This window comes from Apteryx rowi, unplaced genomic scaffold (assembly GCF_003343035.1).
Source record: "Apteryx rowi isolate R43461 unplaced genomic scaffold, aptRow1 scaffold_946, whole genome shotgun sequence".
Classification (NCBI taxonomy): Eukaryota; Metazoa; Chordata; class Aves; order Apterygiformes; family Apterygidae; genus Apteryx; species Apteryx rowi.
Window position 1 is genome coordinate 161908 of NW_020451256.1, and position 23598 is coordinate 185505.

General features: G+C 36.6%; 1 protein-coding gene across 1 annotated transcript in view; it reads right to left on the bottom strand.

Moving 5' to 3' along the window:
- The window catches only part of ABI3BP (ABI family member 3 binding protein), a 177355-nt gene that overhangs the window by 128931 nt on the left and 24826 nt on the right, over nt 1-23598 (bottom strand). Inside the window, exons 2-5 of the mRNA XM_026092199.1 lie at nt 22025-22204; nt 11945-12013; nt 8463-8595; nt 2106-2108 (exon numbers count right to left, since the gene is read on the bottom strand). Of these exons, the coding sequence (XP_025947984.1) occupies nt 2106-2108; nt 8463-8595; nt 11945-12013; nt 22025-22204 (385 nt within the window). The remainder of the gene's footprint in view (nt 1-2105; nt 2109-8462; nt 8596-11944; nt 12014-22024; nt 22205-23598) is intronic.

A 23598-nucleotide genomic window follows, 5' to 3' on the forward strand; every position in this document is an offset into this window, starting at 1 on the left:
TTCATGCATAACCACAGAGACATTAACATAGACTGAGAAGCTTACTTGAAATCTCAGCCACAAATAAATAAATCCCATCTGAAGCATAAATGCATCTTGCTGCACTCTATATAGCCTTTTGTAAGAGATTTAGAATAGGTATAGACAGATTTAGAAACACGATGCACAAATAAAACTAGCCACCTTCTTCCCAGCTTGTCTGAAAGATGAAATTTCCTTTGTTTTTATGTTCATCCTTAAGTTTTCCTTTCTTAGGTAATTGGGATAAATATGAAGTGATTGTGTTTGGTGGAAAGAAAACATACTGATTCATTTCAGTTCTTCAAGGTTCAAATCAGTAGCTGCATCAGAAAAGAGCAGAACCCTCTCCTCCTCCCAAATCTTGTTTCTTCTAAATAGGCTTTTAAGCAGCTGTCCCATTTGCCTCTGCTGCAGAGAGTGTTCTGCTTGTGAACACTATCTCCACACCTGCAAATTCCTTCTCCCTAGCATAGCGTAAAATACCAAGAATACAAATCAAAAATGATCTTTCACTGAAATTCAAAAGACTATAAAAAAATCTGACAAGGAGATTGTCACAGTGTGCCAAACTGTGCCACTAGAAACAGACACACGGAGCACAGGAGCAATGTGCTCTCCACTCCAAGATTTCCAAGCCTGTAAAAACTTTACCAAGGATGTAATTGTTTCAGTGGTGTTGGGGCCCTTGCGGTACTTCAGAACAACAATCTATATGAAATATAGATTGTTGGAACTACACTGTTTAGGATTAGTTGCTTAGCATAACTTGCTTAGCATGAGTAGCTAAATTTGTTGAAGCCTTAGGCCTCAGGCTGTAGCCGCTGCTACGTGCTTTGAAGTAGTTTTACCAAGGACACTGGTGCAGCTGGGAATGATACATCCTGAGAAAGTACAGATAAGCTAGCAGAAGCCAGTGGGAACCAAGGTTAAGGGCTAGACAGCTTTGCTAAACAAGCAGCAAGGTACAAGGCATGACCGCTGCGTGCGTGATCGGTGCAATGATTGGCTACCTGTGACATAATCTGTATGAACCACAAATCAAGGGCCAGAGCGCCGAATACCTGTACTTATAAAATGGGCAAATTGCTGAATAAAGATGGAATTGAACCTGCATTCTGTGAATGCGTATGATTCATTCCCGTCACTCCCACGGACCGCGACACAGTGGAAACTTGCCACAGCTAGTACTAAAAAACCACTGACTGTGATGACAGAATTTCCGCAATCCATTTCAATAAAAGGAAATCAAAACAAAATTCAATTTAGCAATTTGCAAAGCAACTCTGTTTGAATATTACAAATATCCAAATTGTATCCCAACATTCACTTTTGGGGAAATACAATCATTTCTTTACAGACCACAAATTCAGAAATGGGATTTTTTGTTATTAAAGAACAATAACTCCTTGTTAAATCTGACCAACAAACTGTCAAACACAGTGAAATTTCAGGGCCTGCATGAGAACATCCTGCTGATGAAGTTTTACTGTCTTTTTATTTTCTCCCTTTTATCAAACCTTTTTTCTATAAAAATTATAAAATCAAGAAATCAACACATACAATGAAAGACATGAGAATGCAGAAAATTTCAGTTATTGCTTATGTATATCAATCCCCTTGTTGGCAGTGACATACACACACAAAATTTGCACAGCTGGTCTGCGACGTATATCAGAAGCTGGCAAAACTGATTCTCTTGGTGTGCAAACATTTAGAGAAAGCTCCCCTCAGATCCCCAAGAAAATGTTGTCAGGCAAGGTTAAAATGGACTACAGTCACAGTGAGGTAGAAGGCAAAGGTGCGCTGCAGTATTGCTCAGATGCTTATCTCTGTGTGGTTAAGTGTATCAAAAACTGACTGTGTACTGCAGGGCCCTAATAGCTAGTACGAAAGCAATACACAATTCAAGTAAAGCATAACTGAAACACACCCTGCAGTCCAATTCACAGCTGTAAATGCCAGCTTGATGTTTCAACAGCAAGGAGGTAGCACACATCAGTTTTGGTACTCTGGAGCAGTTACACTAAGTGAGAATTTATTTTAATCTAGATTCTCACCATGTACAAAAACCTGCCCGTATTTACCTGCTTTTTATCTTTATTCCTTAGAGGGTAGGAGAAGGGTACATTTTATCAGAACAATGTTTATTTAATAGCATCTATATTCCTACTTGCAACAAATACTTTATCAAAATATTTCAAGGTTCACTTCACTTGTTTTGCAGCTTGGTCTCTATTAAACATTAGAGTTCTTCTGTTAAGCCCCTTAAAAATTAATCTATCTCCTTAATGGGCAATGTTTCATTTTTTCATTACAGGCTACCTGTAACCAAACCGCTGTGGGGCCTGTAGAAGCCTTCTTCCTGCTCCCTTTCCACTAGACAACAGAAAGGGCGATATATTCCAACTACTCCAACAGAAGGTGGCATGAGCAGGTGAGGGCTACAGTCTCACTCAGAGCTAATTGCTGTAATAAAGCCAACAAAAAAAGTAAGCAGGGGAAGGAAACAGTCTACATTAGCCAAGACAGCCTATTGCTCTATGCCTTTTTGTAATACTGTGATGTGTCTATGTTTGCATTCTTGAAACTCTCTCTACATAAAAAGAGCCTTAAGTATTGTTTTACAATATTCTGATGTCACTTGCGTCCAACTAGGATACACACAAAATGCGAAATAATGGCTGAATTAAAAGCAGCGAAAACAATCTCATAATTTAAAGCCGCCTCAGGAGTCTGATCCTCTTCCATCTGCCAATCAGTGTAAGTACATGTGCAACGTCTATGTAAAAGACTATCAAGCTGTTATAAAAGGGTGTTTCTACCCTTTCTATGCTCAGTTTATATAGATTTTTTACAACCCACAAGGCAAGGCAGTGAGATCTTTTATTTCTCAGCTTAAAGATAGCCTTCTTATTACATAAGATAACAAAATATGATGGGTGCTTCAAAGAAGTGGCTCACAGTTTTGCTTTGGAAATTAATGTAAATCTTGCTCCCTTCTTTGAGGAGCAAAATTCTAGGATAGATAGGCAAAACACTGAGTTTTCATATAGCAGTATAAATGACACTCTCTTGCCAAACATTTCACTGTCATTTCTCCAATAGTTAACCAAAACTCTTTTCAGCCAGATTCCCAGAAAATGCTAGCACAAATATTTGGGTCCAAACAATTAAATACTGGAAACCTTGTAAGGCGGATGATTTTATGAGATTTCCAGACTAAGTCAGTTTGTATAAATACCATGGGTATTTTGGAACCTGATCCAACCCAAAACTCCAAACAATTTAATCATAACTATTTTAGTCACATATTTTAGCAGTAAACAAACAATTAAGCCTGGGAGATGCAACAACATTTCTGCTCTGTGATTTCATGTTGTCATAGATAGAAGATTATAAAACCTAATGCATTTTTGTGCATATGAATGTGATCAAACTTTTTAAGAGACTATGCACATACATATATACTTATTTGTTTGTTTATAGGTAGATATCATTAGAAGCATAGCATCCATTTAGTGTTAGAAAGGAGTTCTGGAAATGGTTTCAAGCATGATTTTTCAGATATCGAGTATTTCACAAATTGACACATAAAGTTAGGTATACTGTTTCCCTTTTGTTGCCAATTTTACTTGAAAGTAATAGACACCAACAGATGTAAGAAAGAGAAAGCAGCACATCCCTGATGGCTACAATTAAGTTTGCAAAGCATTTGCTAATGCAGTTTACATGATCTTTGTCACTTTTTTTTTTTATTTTTAGCAAAATTACTTAATTGAACTGAAGAATTGGAGACTCTGAAGAACAAGAGGCTGACAACCAATACATCTTTCCATGTTTAAACAAGCTTTCTGCCAATTGTCCCACAGCAGTAACTCAAAAGCATCTAAAATTCCAAAAGCTCACTTGCTGCAGTATGTTTTCCTTAAGGAATTCTGCTAAGTTTAAAATCCATTTTCTATAACATCTGAAACACAAACTGTCATCAAGTTGCCAGCTGCATAGCGACACAGATTTGTAGATATGCACAAAAGGGGATGCATGCAGTTAACTTTCTGAATTTAGAGGTTTAAAAACCCTACTTCTATGTGCTGTGTAACATAAGTAGTAAGTATGGATTTTTCCCTCTTTATTTTTTATTTTCCTTTTGGGTGGGAGGAACAGATATAAAGTAAGAAAAACATGCACTGAATGTAAATATGAATTAGGATATTTAAAACACAAGTAAACAAATTTAAGTTATGTACATGTGAATTTGTCAGTTCTTAACTTAGATATGCTGCATGAAAACAACACACCTTCAGATTTACTATTTCTATTTCATTTCACATGTATCTGAAGCCTGTTTTTATATTCAGACCACTTGATACAGTAAAATATACAGTTCCTATCTACAAAACCTGTCTTTCTTGCATGGGCTTAACACATTTTCTGATCCTTCCCTCCCCTTTGCCAAACAACTGAAGGCCTGTTAGGACCCCTGCTCTGTTTTGGGTTCTGTGGAATTGTTCTAACCATAGGTAAGGCCAGGAAAAGACTATGCAATAGTGGACACACTCTTTTTTTTAGACCTAAATGCATAGTAAATATACCCCCGGTATGTGTATTATGACAGCTCTGTCCATTAATGGTTGGTTGAACACTGAAAGGCAGAGGAGAAACAAGTTTCTCTGCTCTGAAACATAAAAAGGGGAACTAAACATGAACTGTGGGGCAGGTTATCATAACTTTGCCATCCTCCATCAAGTACCTCATACTGGTAAAGGAAAATAGAGGATGCTGAGAAAGCTATGTTAACAGTGTTGGTGGAACCTTTCTGGTGTTGTGAATTTTTTAAACAATTATATAAAACTGAGTTATGTGGTTTTTTGGTTTGGGTCATTTGTTTTTTGCATTCTAGTGCTAAGGCTCTGACCAGAGATGATGATAACTTCAAGGAGGCTCTAAATTTGATCTTGCAAAGAATTCCAGTCCACTCCAATTGCAGTGACTATCTTTGCTTCTAAGAAGGAATGAAGGTTCTGGGTTATCTTGCAGCAAATGTGCAGCACTTTATTGACTCATGCTCTTAATCTCTGGATGAGTTATATGAAAATAACTGAAAGATGGTTTGCTTAAAAATGGCATGGATAAAACTTTTCCTTCATTGGAGTTTTTTAAAGAGCATTTTGTACGGAATGAGTACTATGTGCTTGCAATACACAAGCAATAATTTCATCGTTTCACTGAAGCAATAGAAGAGCTACCAATGCTCTTTGGGAATGTTGCACCTCTTGTTCAAAATTCATTCATTCACAAAACCAGATCTTCCAAGGAATATTCCACTGAGGTCAGACTTGTACTAGGGAAAACTCTGGCCAACAGATCCAGACTGTTCCATCTGGTTTCCATCTTTTGAGTCAGTAACATGTCCAACTAGCTTGTATTATGCAACATTTGTATACAAGCTAAATGTCAACTGGAGGTGGTAAAATCTGAGGCTGAGAACAGTGACTCCATTTCAGATCAGATGGAATTAGAAATCTAAAATGTGGTAGGATATTAATGGCCAGAACTGAGTTAAGGGATCAAAATTAACACATACTGCCAATGTCAAAGAGTAGAGGTTAGTTACTGTACAACTGTCTTGCTGATGATTAATAGTACATTTCAACATCTCACTCTAAGTAGAACCTGACACATTAAAAAAGAATCAGGTAAGTGAAGCAGCCTATCCCTGCAACAGAAACAAATGCTGATGAATAAGTTGTCTGAATTTAAGTCTTGAACTTTAATATGAGGCTAACTTGCTAAGGATGGACTACTTCATAAATTTTCTTGTCACAACCATCAGCTCAGCTTTGCAGTCATTGCACCTGAGCAATGTATGTAACTCAAATGTCAAATTGTTCTACGTGAATGTGACGCTTACATTTTATTGCCATGATAGTCTTAAGACTACTTGGTAAACAAAATCACCAAATAATTGGTATTTTTTATTAGTCGTGATTGTTACTAGTCACTTATACAATCAATATATAACAATCTCTCTCTGTATATATATAAACTGGTTGCAAATATATTTAAATCCATTCTCTGCTTGGAATTATAGAAATACACATTGTGGGTCACGTGGAGAACTATTCTCATAACTTGTACAATTGTACAAGTACACAAGCATCTTGGTCCAGGAAAGGTAAAGAAAATGAGAGTATCACTTAAATTTTTATATTGTCAATTTTCTTCCTCCATTCTCTTTTTTTCTATGCTTGACTGCAAAATAGGTATCTGCTTATAGGCACATGCCCAAAATTTTATATGGCCATTTGTAATTTGGTTTAGTTTTTTTTAAACTAGCTACTCATGAGTGCTGAAATATTTTTACAGGGTTGAAGTGCAGACAGATATTCCAACATTTGTTTAATCCTTCTGATCTTCTTCCATATAATGGACAAAGTGACTTTTACAGAAAAGGCCTCTTTGGGGGGTTGAAAGGGAAATAATTAGGCTGTACGTTGGTATTTTTCATCTCTGACAACGTTCCATTAAAATGGATGGCATGTTAAAAGCAGCTATGGGAGAGGAATCAGCTGACTAGACTAAACAACTGCTCAATTAAAGCACCTGAACTTTGGGAAATGTGTACTGACTTGACACATAGACGTGGTAAAGTCTCACTACAGTAGTAAACATACAGAATACATTCTGAATATAGCAAGGTATCACTAAGCAGTGCACTTAGTGGAGAACATTATGTAGTATGTTAAACAGCTTGTTCAAAGTTTGGGTCAAACTGGGTGAAAAACAGAGTTGACGAAAGCATCATGATGGGTACCACATGCCTTGAATCTCTGGGTAGGTTAACACTGGATATATGTTTCTTCTGAAGTGTCCTTCCTTCCCACTGCACAGCGGGTGCTATAATTTTGTTTGCTGACACAGCACACAGAAAAGATATGTTCCGTGGTAAAAAATGGTGCAAAAACCATCATGTGGGCAGAAGACTGTACAAGTTCCTGCAGGATCAGCTCATTTCTTGCAATTCTAACTGCAGGAAATGATATGCTTCTTTATTAGGAGAACAACATTAAATCTATGAACAGTTTAAAATAATTTTTAGTTTTACTAAAAAGAAATCCAATTCAATTTATGTGCTTGGATATTTCCTAACATTTCATAACAATTTCCTAATAAACACATAGATTTGATGTTTTCAATAGTATTTCAGATTCTAGGCCATGATAAAGATGCTCATGAGGAATTTCTGAAGTTTGAAAACAGTTAGTCCAAAGCTTTTGGGAGGTATTGAAAAGATCTTACTGGCTGCATGGGCTTTGCATCATGATCTAAGTTTGACATTTCCTGCCTCCTGCCAACAGAGTTTTGTTATTAACTCCAAAGGAAGTAGATTCAATTCTGAATTAGACAGCTACAAGTCAGATCAAATACAAAAGTGTTAAGAAAAAAGGAGTGTTCTCAATAATGCAAAGGTGCATTAATAAAGCAAAAGATGATGGTGAGAAACTGGATGTAGATGCATCCTGAACAAAGAAAAAGGAAAACAATATGAACAACAGAAAATGGGTGAACAAAGTTTCTTCTTAGTTTTTACAAAACACTGCACAGTTGAATGGAGCTTCATAGGATGTAAATAAAGACAAAAAAAAAAAAAGCCTTCTACCATAAAGAGAATACAAAGAGAGCACCAAAATGTCAGAGCAGGGAAAATCCCCATATTAACAACTTTAACAATCCCAGAAAATTAGTTTTACTCATTTGCTAAGAGTTGCCTAGAACATACTGGTGCACTCAATTGAGAAGCTATCCAGCATTCTGACTTCCTAGAAACTGCTACTTGGTGAGCCTTCCTGAGCTTCCTGCCTGCCATATCAGTCATTAAAAAATTACAGCAAAACAAAAATTTTATAGTAGAAGAGATCTTGTTTTACTTAAAAAAGAAAATTCATGAAAATTGTACTATAATACAAGGAAAGTGGTGCAGTGATAAGATCAATCACAGGAAACAGAAAACCAAATATCATTAAAACAAAGTGCCATTCTCCTATCAAAGCACAGCCAAAGACGGGCTTTACTACTACTTGTCCAGCTTTAAATCAAGACATTTCCTACGATTCAACAAAGTTTCTTTGATTAATACAAACATGAAGGTAGAGCCAAGGTCTCTGGTTTGAGAAGAACCAAGGATCTAGAATGAAATAGCAAAATTTGTACTTCAGCGTGTAGGCACCTGTCTGAATTCACACTCAAAACAAGTAAATGCTTGCTAAGCATTAATTTAAGTACAGGAGAAAACTTACTTCACATTCAGAACTACTGCTCCAATGTTTTCATTTCCACTGTCAAATTTATTCAGCCACACCAGATAATCACCTTCATACCTTCAAGCTTAAAATGCTGAATTAAAACATGACCACCATAAAAACTGTTTTCTGTTACATTACCTGTCACTAGCGCAGTTACTTGTTGCTGTCCAGTCATGTTGAGGGTTGACTAGGATGCCCCAAGAGAGGAAGACAGAGGTCGGGGTCAGAGTCCCAACTACCAGCTGCAGAGGCTTTTGAGTCTTGGTTCGACCTATGTAAGAAACAGACCATTCCAATTACAAGTTAGTTTCTCTCTCCTGCATTATGTAGTGGAAAATATTTGCAGTTGGATAATGAAACAAATGAAGATCTACTTCGCTTCTAAATTTGAAGGGAAAGGTACAACAGACATCTCTTTTTCAGTCGTTGTTTCTAATGTAAGATTTTAAAGGGGAGGGGGCAGAGAAAGGATCTCTGGCTTCACGTTGGCTTCACGTTGAAGCAAGTGAAACATCTGGAAGGAAGGTAAACTGCTCCTTTCCTGAAAGCAACTGAGTGAAGGAGTGCAGAATGAAGTGGGCAGAAAGAAAGGGACAATACAGCTAGCTCCAAAGCTCCAAAAGGAGAGATTAGGAAACTGCTTAGAAAAGTAGATATCAGACACATAATCAGGCCTCAGAGGCAACAGAAAGACTTTTCCAAGGTTGTCTCTGGGCTTCCACTACATGTATTTCAACCCAGGAAGACAATGAAAGAGTTTATTTCCAAACTTGTGGATTCAAGGCAAGCCTAAAGGAAAAGACCCATCCTGCTGCTCTTTGGCAGGCAGGAGGAAGATTTGTTTACAAAACTTTGTTTTTCTATTTTGTCTTATTCTCAGTTTTCTATATTTCAAGAAGCACTTTTTTGATATTATGTTCCAAATAAAGCCTAATTTTTGAAAATCAAAGCTTTTGGGGGTGTTTTCAGTATGCTTAGTATAAGGTAGATACAAATTAACCTCAAAACTCTGGCTATCTTGGACTGCAACACAGAAAGTGTTACACATAATTCAGGATTTTGGGACGCTTCTCTTTCCCTGTGAGAAGTAAGACCTTCTTGGCAGGACTTGTTAATAACACTACAATTATGTCCACAGACAATTCATACAGTCTGGAACACTTCTCACCAAGAGTTAGATAAAAACTACAAAAAAATCTCCTAACTGTAGGCAGATCTGAGTAAGTGTCTGTATTCAGCAGCACTCCTTCCTTTTAGCCACTCACTAAACTCAAATTGCTCAACTTTTGCATTATACTTAAATTTAACTTTGCTCTGAATGAATTAGCACAAGCATCCTTCACATGGAGGAAGGAATTTTGAGTAAGGTTTAAATGCTAGTGGTTGGAAATAAAGAAATCATCTAGAGAAGTAATTGCCAATATGAAGTTTGTGAACTACTGCAAGCCCAAGTAGAAACTTCGATGTATGAAAGATGATTAACTAAGAGAAATTCCTATATTCTTTATATCAGTTCACATACTTAATGATCTATACCTCTACTGAAAAAAAGTGCACAGGAGGCCAAAAATTTGCAAACATTTCATTCACTGTTGTGAAACCGATCTAAGTCTCTTTTCATGCCTCTTGATCCCTAATAGGTCTCCACATAACAAGCCTCGATGAAAGTCTGATCTGCATTCCCAAGCAACGCGTGTGCAGCTGGACCCACCGACTGTGTGGGTGTTCTACTGTATATTTCTGTGGAACATGTCAACAACAATAACAAAAAAATCCCCCCTTTCCTCTCCGCCCTTACGAAGAAGTATGACATGATGTAAAATGCTGTGGAACGTATGATACTTTTAAGAGGGCAAAAGTTCCTATAATTTTCTTGTTTTCTGGGCTGTTTTCTATTCTCTTTCTCCATTGTTATACAAAAAGCTAAAACAACCAGCTTACTCATCAAACTATTTGGCAAATCTCCTGTCTACAGTGAAATCCTTTTCTTAATCACTTTCTGAGGAAACACGGAAAATACATGAGTATTAAGGAAAAGAAAAATCAAGTTCTCATCTAACTTGAACTCATTATACTGTCCCCTTCATGACCAACATATAATCTGAGTCTCATTTTTCCATTAGTTCCCAGTTAGAGACTGTAATGACTTATACACCATTAAACTAGAAAGTATCCGTGTAATTATCTATTTTGATCTATATGAAAACAAAACACAAAACTCCCCTGTGTTAACTGGTATTTGACCTACAGTGTATCTTTTAGAAATGTAACCAATCTTCATAAAATTGCAGTGACTCAGACCTATCACAATCCTTGGTAAATCTTCCAGTTTAACTATGCTCACTATTAAAAATTCCTGTCTTATATCTAGTCAGCACTAAGCCAACAGCTGTTTTTACATCTTTGTCTGCCGGACTAAAAAGTCAATTGTTGGAATCTTGTTTCACAACTCAATTTCACATAAAAAAGAAAGGAAAGGAGCATTCACTGTACAGGCTCAACTACAGGCAACAAATTAAAATATTGCCAAGTGTAAAAGCAGAGTAGTGCTAATTCCAGTCCCCCAAAGGTCACATTTATTTGGGTCTAGAATTGTTAGCTGACCCACTTCAAAGAATAAGAATAGCTACAAGGTTGAGATAATTGTAAACGGTACCCTAGAAGTCATAAACAAAAGTCAGACCCATCATTAAAGGAAATGGTCTAATTTTCCACAACTGAAGCAGATACTAAAAGGAATAATCTTCAAATACTGCTTTGGATTTTTTTTTTTTTATAGGTATGTTGCATCTGAAAGCTAAATCACTTTTCAAGGCCTTTCTAGAGGCATCTATACATTCTTTTTTATGTTTGCCTATGAGGGAGGAGAAATTAATCCCAAGTAATTACTAGGAATTAGAAAAAATTCCATATAAAGATCTGAAAGTATAAATACGTAAATACAAACAAAGAGTTTATTCTTTGCAACAGTTTCATGATCCTAAGCAATTAAAGCACTAACAGTATTAAAGTCATGATTAAGGTCATGCAGATAGTCTTTGGCACCAAAAAGAATCAAACTCAGATTTCTATTTTGCTATGCATAGTTTTGGCTAGAAGAATTCCTCTTTCCTCAACAAATTGCATCAGCAAACTTAGTATTCATTTACAGATATACATACACCAAGAGAAATTATCATTTCCATTCAGGTATAAAGAACACCGAAACATCCATGGATGACAGAATCCTTAATGGCAGTTTGAAGAGAATATACATTATTAAACTTCAACCCCCCAGATCATTATATTTCAAGATAAAATGTGCTGAACTTTCCCCTATTTACTTTTTCACATACACTGGTGACCTCTTTAAACATCAGAAATTAGTAATCTAAATTTTAATTCTCATCCATAAGATCTTACAAAACCAGTCTTCAGGTACTACTTCTACTTGGATACCACACATGTGACTAATTACTGACTAGGAAATACAGGCCCACATCCATCTACCCACACATGGAATTTGGGCATCCGAGTCAGACACCTACAGTTACAGATACCTTTTCAGAGAAACCCCATAAAAGCAGGATTCTGTCTTCCTTTAATTACTTGGAGAAAGCAATGCAGTAATGGCAAAATACCTGAGCAAGACTTCTTGTTATTTGAATTGCGTGCCGGTCTTACTGAAACTAAATACCGTGGCTCTGCATCTGTAAACAAAGAAAGCAGCAATTAGTATAGCCTTGCCATTTATTTGAGAAAGGAATTAACCTATAATTCATATGAAAAAGGGCAAGATTCCACAAATGCCTGACAGGTTATCCTGTCTTTGTGATCTTCAGGTATGTTTCCTTTAAGATTTATTCACCAATCATCTAGAAATATTTTAGCCATGAATTAAACACCCCTGCACACAAAATTTGGCACTTCTTTTTGACCAGAGACACAACAAAGAGGTGAAGATGGCAGGACATACATGCAACATTTCAACCCAAATGCTACTTTGGCAGTGAGGGAGAAGGAAAGCCTGGATGAAGAGGAAGAGGTGATAGCAAAGCAAAAAAGTGGGTAAAGAAGTTAAGAGGGTAAAGCCTGAAGAGATGCAACCAGAAATATCTGCACTCCTGAACAGAGACTGAGGAGACTTGAGACTTACCTTCTGCCAGAAGGCAAGATTTCCCTAGGCAGCAGTCACTTATTGGCTGTTTACAGCCTTCCCTATCTCAAGGTCTGGCACATGAGCAGCAGGAAGGACAGACATGAGGGAATTTGCCTGGCCTACTGAATGGTGTAATTATATTCGTATAATACTTTCAAATTATTCTAGCAGAAAATCAGAAATTTCACTATGTTCTAAGAGAAGTCTAAGAGAAAGCAATACACGGATGGGGAAAGGTTGCACTCTGTTGTTCCCCCCATTATATATCCATATAAATAGAGTATCCAAGCGAGGATTACTGTAATGGTTGCTGATGCTGCCAACTGAGGAGGACTTCCAAGATCAGAGGCTGCTGATGCAGATACCTTCAAACAGTATTTCTACCAGCAATTATCTACAAAACAACTTTAAAACAATCTCCACCTCCATCATTAACTAGTGGCATATTTGTTTATGGTGTCAAAATAGTGCCTTTTTCCTTTGTATACATAATAATTTTCCTCTGCTTCTACTGCCAGTCTCATTACACTGGTATGTCTTATGGAGATGGTTGTTTTAATGCACGTTTTTATAAAGGATAGTTTGAACAGACTTGCAGTGATGTTCCAAAGAGTTACAGGAGCACTACCACAGGATGGAGCTGCCTTAATGACTACAACATATCGTATATATATTTTTAAATAAACAACATACTAAATTCTACTTTTAAAATTAGCAGTGATTTAATTACAGAGATTCAAAACAAAATAAATCAAGTAAATATAAAATGATCACCTTTACTGACACATTCTGCAACACATATTTTTTCTTTAACCTTTCTGAACCATTTCATTGCAGCCATTTTTTCTTCCTAGTGACAAAATAAAACTTTCTAATTTCTGTGTTCTGCTTCAGGCTATCGACCTCAGTTTTCCTGTTGTAAGCAATTTCTCAGGAAAGAGCAGACCTATCAGTCTGTACTGTAACATTGTAAAAAGAATAAACTAAATACATCAACAATTTGGCAAGGCTTACCCGCACAGACTAACACTAAATCAATCAAGACTTGCATGACCTTCTAGCTACAGGAAACATCATAAAGTCATACACATGTAATATAGTCTCCACATCAGCCACTGGCTTGTTTTATAAGTATGTTACATACCTTTCGCATTGAGTTATTATGAGATCTGACTGTTAAGTGCTTTGACAGTTTTGAGTACTCTTTATGAGAGCAGAATTATTACTAACTTTTAATAGCCATGGGATAATGTTTGTATATAACCCATAAAGGGCTGTGACTTTGACTGGGATCACTGGGTACTGTTATAATAGACATAATTTTGCACACAACAGGAGAGCAATAGTTAAGTGATTTTCTTATTTAATAAATTCACCTCAGAGACAAACTACATTTTTCATAGTTTCCAACATCTACATTTCTTTTGCATTTAACCATTATGCATTTTCTCAGAGCAAAAAAGAACCTTTGCAATGTACTTTTTAAAAATCTTTACAAGATAGACAATCTCTATTTTAACTCCAGTTTACACTTTTGTGCAACTTCTCCTAAAAGGTGCAAATGCTTCATGTCAAAAAATGTTAACAGAACAGGTTACATTACATAGCTGAACAAATGCAAAGCCTTTCCAAGGATGAGAATTTTTAGCTTTCAATTTCAAGCCTTAAGACTACCCTTAAGCTTCCTTTAAAGTAAATCAAAGCTGCAGCCACTCTCAAGTACTCATTCATGGCTAGCTGGGTGTCAACTGTGAACCAGTTTGTGAATATTTTGGAAATACTAGCCTTCGTAAGACAATGATATGAAGCAAACCATGTTTGCTGTTACTTTTACATAAAAGCTAACACATTTTGGGGACATTTGATTCAGTTTGGATGAGCACAAGCACACATGGTATGAGGCCAGAAGTTCAGATGATGTTTCTGGTAGTGAAACGCATAAAAGGTAACCATGCAGCTTAAAATAATAAATGCTTTGTTTAAAACAATGTTGAGAGAAATGGCAACTTTAGTTTGGGGAAATTCATCCTCAGAGAGAGGGAGATTTTTCATTACTCAGATGTCAGAGCTTTCAGTCCTTCAATATTTAAAGCCAAATGCTATTCTCACCCAACTTTAACACTTGAAAAGAAGTCACGGGAGCTTGTAAAGATATATGCATGGGCAGAATTCAGCTCACCATATAGCTAAAGTAGTTTTGATCAATGTGATTTTTAAGGAAAAGTTTATTCTATGTAAAAATTTTCTTCTATTTAAGATAATTTGTCCAAATCTGTATTGATGAAACATTTGGTTTCCTGCATATTCCAGTGCACAAAACACCTTGTAGTTCACCAATTAAACACAACCACTAAGAAATCATTCAGTTTTCTCTTACATCCAGATTTCTGTAAGGAGAGAGCAAGGAAAATAAGTATTGATTAAACAGAAAGCTTGCAACACTACTTTGAAAGGTTACGCCAGTGTGGAGAAAACTGCAGTAACTTAACTTCACCAATTCTATGTACATAAGTCACTGGAAATCCATACTATGGGTGTACTTTAATTGTTTATTTATTGTTTTTAAATGGGTTTCAGTTGCACCCAAAATAAACATAACTGAAATGAGCACTGAAAGCAGCTGCAAAAAGCAGGCTAGAAAAAAGAATTAGTTAAAAAGAAATAACGACCTCAACTTGAAATCATTCCTTCATTTCCAAAAAATCATTTTTAATATTTATGGAGGAACAGTTTTTGTGGGATTTGTGCAACAATCTGGACATTTTTTATGCTGGCACCTAAAAACAAAATTAGATGACACATTTCAAAATAATTTATTTGTTTTTCTGGTATTTTAAGCTAAGTTCTCTGCTGTGCATTCGTGTCCATTTGTGAGACTGTTACCATCACTTTCACAAAGTGCAGAGCAACCTTTAACTACCATAAAATTACTTTCAAGTGTCATCTTGAAAGCTCACAAAGTACAAAGTCACTCTTCAGAAATGCAAGAATATATGTTTCTAAAAACAAAATGCCCAAATACTGCTAAAAAAGTTATCCAAATGGTTGGAAACAGGCAGTTTTGCCCTGCTCCTTCATTTGAAAAATTAATTCTGGCTGAAGTCTGAAATGACATATGTAGAACTATATAAATAGCTTATCTGTTAAACAAAATGTGACTATAAATAAAAACTGTAACTGTCTCCCCACATATCTCAGAACTACAAAACCTGACACTTATCAGGAATCATTAGTTCTATCAAGTGTTTCTGTTCTGTAACAAAGTGCTCTCCACAGCAATATTTTGTGTTGGGTGTTGTTCATTAAGCATTTGGGGAGTTTGGCAAGTGTTCCCCCTTTAAAGAATACAGCACATCTATATTTTCCAGTGAACTCACCACTTTCTTGATAATACAATCTATAAAGGAAGTATTTAGCAAAACAGGATAGGACTAGATGTTGACAGAGTCTTGTTTTTACAGGCAGGTTTAAAAAGTACCACCTGCCTGATTTAGGGACACTGATTTAAGTCAATATTAAGATCTTCTTTACTAAAATCAGAATCTGAAATGATCAGAAGAGTACACTTAGTACCTGTGATACAACACTAAAATCCTGTTCTGAACTTAACTAAAAATATATCTTAATTTAGAAATACAATTTGACATTCCAGAGCAGAACCAACCATGCTACTATAGGTATTAGAGAACAGCAACTGTAATTTATCTTGGATTCATCTGTTCGATACAAAAGTACCAAGCATTATACAGAAACTGAGGAACACAGGCCTCCAAAGGCTTCTGCCTATTTTGCACAGGGAGACACATTCTGTATCCAAGGATATGACTGAAGGAGGGAATGGCAAAGGGCTTGGTTAGTCTCACCCAGTGCATCCAGATTCAGGCTTAGAAATGGGAGTTCTTTCTTAGTCTGGCACTGCAATTTAATGTTTCTCTCACTAAGTTCAGAAGGCCACTGAGTCTTTGCACTGATTCAATCCTCTCCCTGAGAAAAGTATTAGTGGCCATAATGACATGGAAATCAGCTGATGCTCCAACAACTCATTCATTTTCAAGGGCTTAAAAATTGCCTCACCAATGTATTAGCCTCTACGAAGTTGCAAGAACTCTTTAGGATCCTTTGTTTTCCTTTATGATGCCTTTATATGCATAATGTGCTTTATAGATCCATGTCTGTAAGAAGCAGAAATTTTGGCACATTGTATTTGTGATTACAGATATGCAATTACCAGGTATTAAAATCCAAATGAAGAGGAACACAAGTATTTCTAAGGGGAGAGGCGAGGAACACAGGAGGAAAAAAATGAAATGCTGGCAGCTTATGCTACTTTGCCTTTATGTTTAAGGGATGAACTAAATCACTGCTGAAGAATTAGGCAACAGAAAGGTGACAGCCAAACCCACAAAAGCATTGTGTGTCATTATGCTTCCCTGAATTTATCAACTATTTACACTGAAATATACTTAAATATAAAGAGAAGTGCATTTCCAAAATACAATGGTTGTCTGAAATGCAAATCAAATCAGAGTAGAGATAATATAGTTTACAGCTGTATGTTTCTTAACTTGTATGAACTGAGTTCAATAAGGTAAAGATACTTACGTAAGTAAGGTAAATGTTTAAATATCTAGACACAGATCCATGAATTCTACATCTGCCCCCAGAAGTCATTTCAACCAACAGTGTTAGTATATAAACCTCTGTACCTTTTCTTGTAAGGTATCAGAATCTCATAAATAAGGGATATCCACAGAACCATGCAAACTTTAACGAGTTCAGTTTGAAATACATCTGCAAATTCTCTATGAAAATCTTAGAGGTTCCTTGCTGCTTAGATGCTTCTTGCAGACCTGGCACTACTAGGACAGAGAAAATAAATCCATTTGTTTGAACCTTTTTTTGCCTACCCTCCTACATTAAGGTTGGAAGGTCAAATGCCATGGCTAACAGTTCATTTCAGCCAGAGCACAAGGACATGTTATCACTGCTCTCTGAAGAACATTTAACAATCTTCTTTAGTTCCTCTGAATTATCTCTGATAGAAACAGATGGTTCTGGAAAGTTAGATACATCTGGAAAAAGCGGAAGTAAGGAGGGTTGATTTCTTTGGTAAGGGACAAAAAGACTAATCTCCTCTAAAGGCAGAGTATTCTCAAGTTGGCAAAAGTTGACGTGCTTTGCTAAAGAACTCTACCTTCCTAAACTAAGGTTGAGAAAACAAAGGGACCAAAAGCAATTCTAGTCTCTTCCCTGGGGAAGGAGATACTGGAAAATGAAAACTGAGAAGCGTACCTAGGAAATAACAAGGATGGGACTGCTCCATGAGGAAGCACTTTTTTATGCTCCTGGGTACACAAGTCTGGCTATGCCCTCCAAAGTCCTAATGACTGACTGAAGCTGCAGAACAGAGATGGGAGACCAGAGAACACTCTACGTGCTCCAGAGAGAAAGACTTAATCCAGAGTACTTATTAAAGTAGGTAGCCTGTTGGCTAAGTGATGGGACTTACAAGTGTCAGTGCTGGGGATGGTCCAGGCTCAGTGCACGCACAGTGGTATTCAGCCCACAGGAGCTACGGAAATAATTTGTGCCTCCCTTCAGTGCTTGAGCACCTGGAAGAAGCTTGGAATCACAAATATTGCAAGAATGAGGTCAGGGCTCATTTTTAGCATTTTGGCTAAAAAATGAAATCATGACTTGTGCCTAGCTCTATGCCCAGCCACACTGAAGTACCAGCAGTTCCTCTCCACTGAAAGCACAGCTTGCACCAGTAAAAGACACCTTTGAAAAGCACAAGGATTCTTCTTTCCTTTGCACATCCATATTGTCAAACTTACTAAGACCCAAATACCATTTGCATGACCACAGTGCAAGCCACAAAAAAAAAAACATGGTATCAAATCCAATTTATGAGGGCTGTAATAAATACATCATTATAAGCCTCAATTTTTAACAGTTGAGCCAGGAACTTTCATAAGCACTAGGGTATCCCAGCAAGTTTTGCAAAAGGTGAAAACTATGAGTAAAGCCTAACCTACGACCAGCCAGTCAGGAAAGCTGCAGAACATATACTTTCAATATGTATGTCTTCATCTGGATTTCTTCTTACCTAGTTTATGGATACAATTTAGGATTAAATGTTTCTGGTATACCCCCTTAAAGTTACAGATCAGAAATAAAATTCAAATAGTGACATGATCTATTTTTTAGTAGCAAAGCACTACAGAAAACACTCGGATGTACAAGACAATCTGTAGTTAAAAAAACAAGCCTAATTCTTAGTGTCACAATTTCTCAAACATGGATTGTTTTGACTATCCAGTTGAGAGTCCTCAATATGACGTTGGAACAGCTCTTTCAAGTTTAAATCCCCAAAGTTGAATAAAGCAGTGCTATTTAGCAGCAATGTGCAACATTCACACAGGCACGTACAGCCAACCACATGATTTTTGAAAGAGGAGGAAAGACTAGTTACACATCTGAGGCACTTGTATTTGTAAAACGTGACAGCAATATGCTATAGCATTCAATACATACTCACTGTACACGGATGCACATGCAATCAATACACACTCTTTCATTCTTTCCTCCCACTTCCCAAAAGGAAGACAGAAGAAATCATGCACCTTGTTTTAGCTTTTAAGCACCAAGGCTATTACAGCTCAATTAACCATCACCAGTTAGATGAAATATTTTTCTGAACTACTTCAATTACTTGCTATTTATTCATTCAGACAATGTAAAATACACACACACTACATGTAAACACGGGTATGTCCACAATTTACCAAGGGAGAAACATTTTAAAGACTGCAGAGCTGCACAGAAGGCATCATTGTAAAAGAAATGAACAACTGTTCCACTAAGATTCTGTAATATTCATGACATAAAGTTATTGGGGGGGGGGAGCTTCTTTCATCCACCTTAACAGTTTCAGGAGACAATGGATCTTGAGGAATATCACAAAAATACACATCACTGACACGTCCTATAAATACGGAATGACCCTTTTTTTCCCTGAACTCTTAAACCAGTGGCAGCAGGGAATTAACCTTTAGCTAAGCAGTGTTCTAGCACACATCTGTAATTTACACTTTTTAAAATGTGTTTAATGTGGTGCTAGAATTCTTCCACATTTATATTCAGATTTGACCCATAACTTATAAAGCAGAACTTGCTAGAATTGCAAAATACTAACAAGTTCTGCTCATGTCCAAGCATGAATTACTTCAAGTATACCATTTAAATTCAGTTCAGAGTTCAGGCAACACAAAAATGCAGTGGCAAACAATACAATGCAAGAATGAATTGACTGATGAGCTTAGAATAAATTTTAAAATAAAATGCTAGAGTGCATCATTAGAATCCATTCAGTTGACTCAGAAAAACAAAATAAAATATTTTGTGTCCACAGTCTGAATTGGGAGATTGTTAAAGTCTTAGTATGGGATGTTTAGGGGAAGGGCCAAAGGTGGGGAGAAAGAAGGATCAAAGTGGATCATGGTGTAGCAAGCACCATGGAAAATGGAGAGACGAAGGGGGATAAACGGGCTGGTGTGTGTGAGCCAGCTGCTGGTCAGTACACTCGTCCAGCTGAAGGTGCGGCCACTCATCTCCACTGGCCCAGGGTGGGAGGAATCCCCTGGATCCTCCAATCCACTGAATTCTGCTAACATTAACACTTAAGAGTCGGGGGGGGGAGGGGCTGTATATTAGGAAGTGACATACTTCTGAATTAATATTTACAGCATTTACGATCTTTAAAACTGTGTGGTAAGACATCTGCATGTTTGTGGGAATTGATCAGATATAAGAAACTGTATAGCAAGACTCTTTCAGCTACGCACTGCTCTAATACACATGCGTGATTTATGCTTTTTAAAATTTGTTTAAGATGATGCTAGAATTCTTCCGTATCTATACCCAAATTTAACCCATAAGTTATAAAGCAGAACTGCCAATACATTTTCCTCTTACACTGAGGGTCAAAAGACGCAGCCTGGTTCAGATAAGGAAAAGCCAAACCAAAGTATGGCCCATTTTAACCAACTCTGAGCTGGTTTTAGAAACTGAAAATGCACTTCATTTTGTTCTCTCTGGTAATTAATTGGCTCTCCTTCTTACCAAATGTTCCTGATTCCACCCATTTTGTGGGGGCTTCTCCAATAGTATCAGCAAATTCAAAAGAAACTGACTTACATTCTTCCTAAGTCAGAAAGAACTAGAGCAAATTTCTCAAGGAAATTCGGTCTTCCTTTGAGAGTCATACAGATTGAACAGATTTAGATAAAAGTTTAAATCAAGTTCGGAACTTTTGGAGGGGTCTATTCACCATACTTATTAATCTAGCTGAATTTCTCTTTTGGTATCTTTTGACACAGTCTGAATAGCTTCCATGACCAATGATAATGTCGCTTACTGTCATGTATATATACAGTACATACTGCACCAAAGAAAACATATCTTGTGTCCCAATAAACAGGTTTTCCCACTTACTTGAATTAAACTTTGTTGCTGCCTATTATGGCCACTTACTCTTCCCTCTGACTCAAATCTAGCTATCTAGCAATGCAAGAAGCAGCTCAAGAGTTTATTACCAGCATGAGCTGATGACAAGTTTAGGAAATCCAGCAGAACTCTTTCCTTTTTGTACATGCCCTCTGCAGGCAGTTCCTGATTCATAGATAATGTCACACAACGGTTGGGTCAGTTATTTAATTTAGTTGCAAAAGAAAGGAAAACAAATATTTTAAGAGAAGAATCACTGCAGTGAAGTGCTGAATATTTTAATGAAGGGACTGTAGGCAGATGTCACACTTGCTCCAAAGACATACATCTCTACCGGAAATGCTAGGAAAGATCATTTTCTCATTCATTTCTTTTCAAATATACGCACATGTAATATCATCAATCACTGACTTCAAGTTTAATATTAACAGGGTCAAAGAGATGTATGAGCCAGGGATGAGCCAGCAGAAAATCTGACAGTAAGTTTCATCTGAATTCAACAGTGACAGGGTGGGAAATATATAAGGCATATATAAGGCCTTGTATATATAGTTGTGTACATTGTGTCATCTATTAAAAAAAAAGTTAGCTGTAGTTTCATTATTAGTATGTCTCCCTGCTGGGGCTCCTATATACCAGTTCTAAGTGGGGATGATTATCCCAAACAGAAAAATGATTATGCTGCTCTGCCAACAAAACCAGGGATTCAGCGCTAGCTCAAGTTGTAACTACAGTTCTGTGCAAATAGTCTCATTTGATCTCTGATACAGTCAACATAGCACAACTTCTCAGGATTCAAAAAAAAAAAATCAAATCAAATTCAAAACTAATACCAGCAACAAACTGTTCCAAACAACAAGAACTATTCGTTCTCCTTGAAGGATCTCCTAATTGCACTTTCATCCAAAATTCTTCCCAAGAGAACCTTAAACAAAAAAAGCCTTGAGCAGCAACCCAATAAAAACAAAAATTAAGAACCCCAAAGATTCATATTCTTCTCATCCTGTTCCCACACTTCATGACCACAGTAGCATGCAAAGCAAAAATGCCTTACCAAGTTCAGTTATGTATGTTTTTCCTTCAGAAGGTAAAGGAATGTACTGATTAGAAAAGAAGCTGCTTCCATAACCCAGGACAAAACCTTCAAGTTTGGTGTTTTGACTTGGTCGAAGATACTTCATGCAGACAGTATCATCTGTTGTGTTGATCTGAACTTTCAGACTCTGTCTTTTCACTGGGGAAAGATTAAAAAGAAGAGCAGATCAAAACGTATTCTCTTTTAATTATATACTCAGTAATGTAATGCAACAATAACGATACAGAGCAGTTCCATTTGGTAGTAGCACGCAACTGAACAACGATTTAAAGGTAGAGTTTCCTGGAAACTATGTGTATTTCAAAAAGTAAACTAACAGTCATGTAAAATTATGGTTTCTAATGTGTCTTTTTCCCTCATTTAGTTTTCAAAGATGACCAAATACAATGATAGATACCAAATACAATGATAGAAGCCGAACACCTTCTAAAATTACAACGGTAGAAAAATGCATGAAATAACTGGAAGAAAAGCAAGTTGCCTTTTCCTTTAAACACAGGAGTTAAAATAATAGTAGCCATAAGATCCACAGGTGAAAAAATTGCAAGGAAAGTGAGATTTTTTTTTTTGGGTTAGTAAAAATGTAATGTTTTAATGTTAAGTTAGTCACACTGTGAAATTAGGATAGAGGATAAATAGTAAAATATTCTTCTTCTAAACTATTCTAACTTCTAAAAAAGGAAGATGAATAGTAAAATATCAAATGGAACTGCAACCGCTATTATTCTATTATTTATTTATATTTTGCTCCATTGGGCAGGAAATGTAATTTTCTACTTGGAATGACACCAGGACACCTAAACTACCATATACACTTAACTCCAAATTACCAAGAAATATTTTTTTAAACATTTATTTTTGGGCCTTCCAGGGGAACAGTAACATCTTGTATATCTATCTACAAAATTTAACTTATAAATTTATAACAACACAGAACAACTTCATAACAGAATAAGCAATTTTATAGGCTACAAGAAGGTGTTTCTTACTCTCTTGGTGGGGTGAGGTAGGAATGGCATTTCCTTACTTGGTACTTATAATTTGAATTCACTTATCACTGCCAGGCTTATTATGTTTTCAAAACGGTTGACCCCCAATGTTTAAAAGAAAAGGCATGACTCCTCCCCAAAGTTATGATACCAGGATTAAAATAGTACATTTGGGGGTATTATTTGTCTTCTGCTTTTTGTGATATAAAGTTCTATTCCAGACCGGCTTTTGAGCACTCCCTGCAATCATGATGGATGAAAATACTTTTTCAAGCAAAACCAGAAATTTTCACAAAATCATTTCTCTTCGGGAGCTGAAGCCTGAAGAAAAGCACTAAGAGATGTAAGAACTACCATTAAATAACAGGGAAGAGCAATACTGAAATTCTCTTTTTCACACACGCACACAGAGCAGAGATACAGAAACTTCAGAAGTAATTGCAGACTGATACTGGAAATATCTTTAGATAAGTACAACATGTATCTACCCTCTGATTCTCCGGTATTCCCCCCACCTCCCCAGCTGGAGAGACCACAATCTGT